The 7490-nt window shown below is 48.3% G+C and overlaps 1 protein-coding gene across 1 annotated transcript; it reads right to left on the minus strand.

The window, feature by feature from the left end:
• Positions 1-3800: 3800 nt before the first annotated feature.
• LOC103053243 (muscarinic acetylcholine receptor M1) lies at positions 3801-6084 on the minus strand. The gene has a single exon (XM_025173382.2). It carries the CDS (start codon positions 5954-5956, stop codon positions 4427-4429), a length of 1530 nt encoding a protein of 509 aa, XP_025029150.2. The 5' UTR covers positions 5957-6084; the 3' UTR covers positions 3801-4426.
• Positions 6085-7490: the final 1406 nt, after the last annotated feature.

Raw genomic sequence — 7490 nt, forward strand, 5'->3', positions numbered from 1 at the left:
ATGCTGCTGTCTTGCAACCTTCAAAACCTTTTCCTTACAAGTGAGTGTCCAATATTGACTTTTGAACCAACGGTCACTGTTCAGTCTGGACTTCCAGACCGGCCAAGAGGTTTCACCGCTTAGTGGGGTGGCACTTTCCCCAGCCAGTCTGTGTCTAGAAGCAGGCCTTGTTTAGGAGATGCATTATTCAAATATGGTTGGCAAAACCACAGGCATCTTTTTTTACTGTTACTGAGGCCCAACTGCGCCTACCGACTTGCAGTAGGCAACAGGTTTCTTACCAGCATCACCCTGACGATGCTTATCATGTTTGGAGAACGCGTCTGAGTGTTGTAGAATATCCCCTCTTCTGGATCTTTGGAATCCTGGCTTCCTCGCCCTTTGCCTTCTCTTGCCTGGAACGGTCCCTTGTCTCCTCCAAATAATGGAGCCAGCCCCACCCAGAGGAAGCTACGGGTTCCTTTCCTGGGGATGGAAATCTTTACCTTCCACTTCCTGACCTTGCAGGATCTGCCTTTAGCCACTGCGGGGCAACCTACCCTTCCATATCCGTCCACTTTCCTTGGATTCCAGCCCCAGACATTTTGATCTCTGCCAACCTGGTCTTTTGGTCCTTCCAGAGCTGTTGGAGCCACCTCACTTTGTACTTTCTTAAGCATGATTTTTTTCCCCTTCCCTCTTCTGTTTTTCCAGTCCTTTGCCTGTTGAGATCCGGGCAGTTCAAACATTTCAGTCACCCATCTGTGCTTATTTGGTGGTTCCTCATAAAAGTATTACCTAATGGTGAATTAGGGTTCTTGATGGGAATTGTACCATCTGGATTGTGAGATGGTTGATCAGAGACTTCCCTTTGGGCTTCCTAGAGCATCAGAGCCTTTGGCATTTATGTGCCAAAAATCAAACATGGGGAAGGGACAGGAATGGAGCATCTTGACTTGAAAAGACAATGGCTGGGATTTGACGCCTGCCAGATATTTTGCATCAATTTTTTTTTTTTTTAATCCCATTTACCATCTCAAGGACACCATGTTGGGAAATGCTGAACTAGGAACTCTTTCGATAATTATGATTTTCATTTCTACAATAATCTAGATCAGTGTTTCTCAGCCTTGGCAACTATTGGATTGCCAAGTTTGAGAAACACTGATCTAGATACTAGTACTGCGGTTTCTCCAGTTCTTGGTTTTTCATCCTCGCAACACATTACGGCAATCTCTCTGCAGGTATAATCTAGAAGATTAAAACTCTTGCAGAAATATTTGGGAATCCAGATGAGTTCTCTGCTTTGATTCCTGTTCCAGTTACTTTCCTCTCTGGAGATGATTCCAAACTTGGCGTCCCAAGGACTTGGGTGAATTGAAAGGCTCAAGCTGGTCTCGTGAGCTCTGCTTGAGTTTGTCTCTACTGTAGAATAATTCATTGTCATTGTCCTGTTCGACCAGTAGGACGAGATCATTTGGTCACCAATTCTTGGAACCGTCTCCCTATCGCAAACCTCTCCTGATAATGCTACTCTGAACTTCACTTTCCTCATTAGCTACTTCGCTTTTAAAGTTTAACATTTTAAACTCAGGCGAAGGGGAGTGGGTGCTTTATTCAAGCCATCATGCGGTCGGGTGTATGGCCTCCCTGTGGGACCACAATGCTTCTTTCACACACATTGTTAAAATGGTAATAAAGATAAAGATGTGTCCTTCAAGCGTTTTGGAGACCCTAAATTTGCAAGGCCCCAGGCAGAATGCAAGTGAATGTTATACACTTCTAATCCAATTTATGCTGGAGGTGTCAATCCCCTGGATGGGCCTTGGGATTTTCAGTTGCTAACTAGACTGGGTGATAATGAAAAACAGTTTTGAGAAGTTAGCCTGCTCCTTGAATTCCATGAAGGGCCTATATAAAATCATAAAAATAAACTTTAAAATGTGCTACACTTTAATCCTCTACTTCTACTCCCTGAACAAGGTGCCAAGGGATTTTTTGCAAGGATTTGCTAAGAGCTTTTGAGCAATAGAAATCAACTGTCATTGGTAGGACAAATAACATCCTATAAAATGTGTAGTATATTAATGGATAGTGTGAGTGTGGGTATATATATATATATACACATGTGCACACACACACATCTATATCTGTCTATAAAATGTCCACTTGTGAAGTGGGTGTGTATTTAGGTATAGATACACACACACGCATCACTATATCTGTCCATAAAATGCCGACTTGTAAAGCAATGAAAATATTCTTTCCTGGGTTCCTTGCTGCAAAAAAATTAAAACTCTCCTCTTTTCTTGAGGAATGCCGCTAGTTTGCCAGAATCAAAGAAGCAGCATTGGTCAGACCTGGATTTTTGAAATAAATGGGATACTATTCCTACAAGGAATCCTTTCGATGGCAAATGTGACCTGTTGTACGGATGATTATGAAGACTCCTAGTTGGGGTCAAGGCATGAAGGACGGTATGGTTTTGCTACTTCGGTTTCGTTTGTAAAAAAAAAAAAAATGCGCTTTTGAAAAACGCAGGAGTGTGCAAGCCACACGTTGAGTTCCGAGCTTGCTGATCAGTGTGAAAAGATTCCTCTTCCCTCTCCCCTGCAAAGTTACAAAAGCCGCGTTGCCTTTTTTTATTTTTTTGGCCTCTGGCTTTATTTATTCACGTGAGCAGAGACAAGCATTGTTGGCCAGAAAAACGGATTACCCGCCTTTCTAATGTGGGATCGTGCTTCTAAAGCAGGTTATCATCTGCCAGGGAAAATGGATGGCCTACCTAGGGCAGAACAGATCAGCTGGGTGGCTGTTTTGAAAAGCTGAGATCAGCTGAAACGGTCCTTCCTTGGTAGAGAGCTGGTGTCATGGGGGGGTAGGGGAGGGAGAATCGAACTGGGGAAGATGGGTATGGGGAAGGGGTAGGACCTTAGGCAGACACACTAAGGATTGCACAACCCAGTAGACCTGTGTTTCTCAACCTTGGCCACTTTAAGACGGGTGGACTTCAACTCCCAGAATTCTGGGAGTTGAAGTCCACCCGTCTTAAAGTGGCCAAGGTTGAGAAACATTGCAATAGACTAACATCAGGATGTGTATTGGTGGGTCAGACCCTTGCAAGAACAGGGGTGGGCCTTTTACAACCCCCCTTTCCAGGAACAGTGTGCCGGGGGGGGTGCGGTTGTGGGGGGCAATGGTGTTTTTGACAAAGGTGGGCAATTTTGTTCAGCAGAAGGTTGCAATCGCTCCTCTGCAGCCTGTGAAACAACCAACTCCTCTGCTCGTTTTGTTTTTAAAAGGGGGAGAAAGCAGGGAAACGTGTTTTAAGGGTGAGCTTTGCAGACGCCGACCTTCCGGTTTTGCTCCCCACATCTGAACCCGACTAACAAAATTTGCACTGCCCGCAACTTTGTCACTGAATGACGGTGTTGTGATTTAAAGTTGCCCCCTGCCCGCCGCTAACAGGCGGGGACAGTGCATAGCTTTTGATCGACCAGCCCTTCCCATTTATACTTATTTAAGAATTTTAAGTATTTACAATTCCAAGCAACTGAGGGTGGATTACAATCCACAAAATGCCTAAAGTAAAACCCTGAAGTGAAATAAATATAAGTTATGTTTTAAGCAGCGATAATCAGATCTCCCTCTCCACCCCAGTCTTATGCAGTCTCTAAAACAGTATTTTTCAATCTTGGCCACTTGAAGACGTGTGGACTTCACCTCCCAGAATTCCCCAGCCAGCCATGCTGGCTGGGGAATTCTGGGAGTTGAAGTCCACACATCTTCAAGTGGCCAAGTTTGAGAAGCACTGCTCTAAAAGCCAGGCTGCTGTGTTCAGCAGATTCACACTTGTTCCCCCGGCCCATGATCTTTTTGGGTGGTGGTGTTTTTTTTTTGGAAGAAGTATTATTTTAGATTTCTTAAAATACATATATTTTTTAAAATCTCCAATGTAACGTTTCAGAAATTTGGCTTACCAGTGCCATGGTTAAACAATCAAGATGGCTGTTCTGTGATACAGGAAACAGGAGCAAAGCAGACGCAAAATCCACCAGCTGCCCTGCAACACGGCTGTTCGCCACAAACAATACAGGAAACTGCCACGTTCGGGAATAGTCTTCCTCCACGTTTCAGAGGAGTTGATTTGACTCAGGATTTAGGGCTGGCGCCTTCACCGACTTTGATTTGCTCCAGCCGGAGTTGGGGTTTTACCTTCATTTTGTTTCTCAAAGGAAAAAAAACCCCTGGAAACGAAACCTCCAGGGGTTTTGACCATGAATGCTGGCAGGGTGCTCCGAAAGCTGGTTTTATTTCATAAGCTAAAAAAAATAATAAACCGATCGGCCGTCCATCTGCTGGAATCCGGCTCTACCAGCTCTATCACCCTCGGTGGCTCTCTGCTTGCCAGCCGTGTTTTGGGATCGTCCCGATCTTGCCACACGATCTACCGTTCTCCTCGGCTTCCGCTGGCGCCGTGCCACCAGCGACCCTGCAGCAGCTGTCGGAAGGTGGTGCGGAAAGACCGGTTGCACAAGGCGTAGCACATCGGGTTGATGGTGCTGTTGACGTAACACAGCCAGTAGCCGAGCCTCCAGAGACTCTCCGGGATGCATCCAGCACAGAAGGTGGACACCAGCACCATGATGTTGTAAGGCGTCCAGGTGATGATAAATGCCAGGAGGATGGCACTGAGCATCCGAGCGGCCTTCCTCTCCTTCGCTGCCAAGAAGGGTTTCCTCTTGGGAAACAAGTGCCTTCTCTTCCTCCTCAAGATGCGTCTCGTAGCTTTGAGTTGTGTCTGCTCAGTCCACGGTGACCCCACCGCCTCCTGGAGCCTCTTGTCCCCGGCCAACGCTTGCTTTGGAGTCCCCATCATCACCTTGCCTGCCACCCAGTCCCTTCCCGCCCTCACTTGGGCATCGCAACACTGCGCCCGCTGCAACGGATGCATGACGGCATCGATCATGGGGAGGTGGACGATGGCCGCCGGGCAAATAGCGTGAACATCAAAGGCTTGCTCCTCTCCCTCCGAGGAGGTCAGGGAGTCAGTGGAGACGTTCCCCCCCTCTTCCTCCTCTGTCGTGTTCCAGCTGCTGTTGCTGCTCTGGTCCAAGGGAGCCCCCTTTGCCCCCCGTCCAAGGAAGCAGCAGGCTTGCTGGGGAAACGCAACTCCGTCTGCAAGCAAGGCAAGAGGCGGGCATGGGTTCGAATTGCCACTTGCCTCTGCACGGCTGCTAGTTGGAGGGAGACCCAACGGTTGATTAGTCCTAAACCCCAAACCCTGCAGTCCGGGGAGGTCCTTGGCTCTCTTCTGTGTCTCTTTGTAGATCTTCCAGTAAAGAATTGCCATGATGGTAACGGGGAGGTAGAAAGCAGCAATAGCGGTTCCAAATGTGATGATGGGCTCGGAGAAGAATTGGATTTGGCACACCCCTTCAGGAACCATCCGCTCCCCAACCAAATTCTGCCAGAACAAGATGGCCGGAGCCCACAGGACAAAGGAAATCAGCCACGCCAGGCCTATCATGATAGCTGCCTTCCTGGGGGTCCGCTTGGCCCGGTAAGTGAGGGGACGGGTAACGGAGAAGTAACGGTCAAGGCTGATGATCAGGAGGTTCATGACGGAAGCGTTGCTGGCCACGTAATCGAGGCAGAGCCACAAGTCACAGGCCAGGTTGCCCATCGCCCATCGCCCCATGACAATGTAGGTGGTGTATAAGTTCATGGAGATGGACCCAATGATCAGGTCAGCCCCTGCTAAGCTGAGGAGGAAGTAATTGTGGACAGTTCTCAGCTCGCGGTTGACCTTGAAAGCCACCATCACCAGAAGGTTCCCCACCACGGTGATCAGGGGCAGGCTCCCGCTTAGCAAGACAATCAGCACCGCCTCCCAGAGAGGGTGACCGCTTTCGGGGACAGAAGTCGGAGACTCCAGTTTGCCGCTGGGAGTTGGTGACGTGTCTGAGAAGTTCATGGTCTCTTGGGCTCCTCCCCACTGAGAAAAACTGTGCGAGGAAAACTGTCGCCAACATGGAGCCCGGGCAGTGTCCCCCTCAGGTGGCTTCTTGAGATACGGACAGACCCAGAACCGTTCAGTGCCAACCCGGAGGATCCATCTGAAAGGAGAGAGAAGGAAACTGCTTAAGAACTGGCCTGCTGGAACAGACCAAATGCCTGCTTGATCCTAAGTCAAGAATCTTCCAGTAAAATCTACCTGATGTCCACCCTGATGCTTTTGTCAAGCCCACAATCAAGATATGAACCCCATTGGCACAGGCTCCCTTCAGTCAGACTCTGTTTAGGGTGATGATTTAGAAATGTCCATATAGCTTTCTTGGCAATGATACGAAAACAGATTGCCATCTTCCTTCCAAGATGGTTTTGGATTTTTCAGCCCTGGGATCTCCTGGTGGTCTCCCATCCAAGGACTAAACTGGATAACTCTCTTAATTTTTCCAGGATAGCCAAGTTCACTGGCTACTGCTCTGCCCACAGTTGCTTATGTTGCTGCCCTGTCCTGCCCTCATATTATGTCTGATCCCTTCCCTTCCCTTCCCTTCCCTTCCCCAAGAACTAATAAATGGAGCTTCCATGATCAGAAGCTGTCTACCCTACCAGGGCCCAGGCTCTAAACTGAGAATCAAAAGTTTGGCAGATGGCCGAAAAGAATAGCGGGTTGGATTAGGCTATCATGGAAATAACATGGCATTCGCCAAATTCTCAATTTAGAATTTGCCGGGGTCCTCCAGCTTGGCTGAATTCTCCAATCTGCTGCATGTCCTGTGCGCAGACCCAGCTCTTCGGAAGCCAGTCCCTGAGCCGATGGCCCCGGGCCGGCTCATGGCATCAATTCAATGCCACTGCAGAACCTCCACAGACTTCATTTCTTTGCCGTCCTTTGACCAGCGAAAGTTTGGCTGAGAATTAGAAAGCAACTAACGGGAGCTCTTTCTCCTTGGAATAAAGAAAGGGCGATGGGGGGCCGTGAGTTTTCAGTGGCCTTTTTGTTTGGAAGAGGGAGCAGAATCCGCTGGAAGTTTTGAGAAGGTGGTTCTGATCTGGTTTTGCCACTCGGGGCTTTTCCCATCTTTCGGGCATCTAGCGTTTCCCCCCAGTGTATTTCTTTTATGCCTTTCCTGGAAAAAGTCAGGAAGGGGGAAAGGAAACATTGCTTCTGCTGGCAGGGGTGAACGAGGCTGTCAGCAAGAGCTGAGAAACTAGGTTCTCGTCCCCCAACCCACCCGCGATCTCCCTGGAAAGAAATGGAAACTTGGGGCTGCCAATTTCCCTTTCGTGCCAATTCTGTTCTCTTTCTTTGCCAGCGTAAAGCCACACGCTTGGCATTCCACTGCATCTCTCGATGCTCGCCGAAAGCTTGAATGCCAGTCCGGGACCTTGCCGTGAAATTGGTTTGGTGATTGCTCTGACGTTTTCTCCCTCTGCTAAATCAGAATTTTTCAACTGTTCTCTGGAGGCTTGTGAATTTCTTTCAAATTTCTCTCTCTCCC

The sequence above is a fragment of the Python bivittatus genome, unplaced genomic scaffold, assembly GCF_059951505.1.
Source record: "Python bivittatus isolate LINGU-HERP-01145 unplaced genomic scaffold, Pbiv_v1 ctg000180_np1212, whole genome shotgun sequence".
Taxonomy (NCBI): Eukaryota; Metazoa; Chordata; class Lepidosauria; order Squamata; family Pythonidae; genus Python; species Python bivittatus.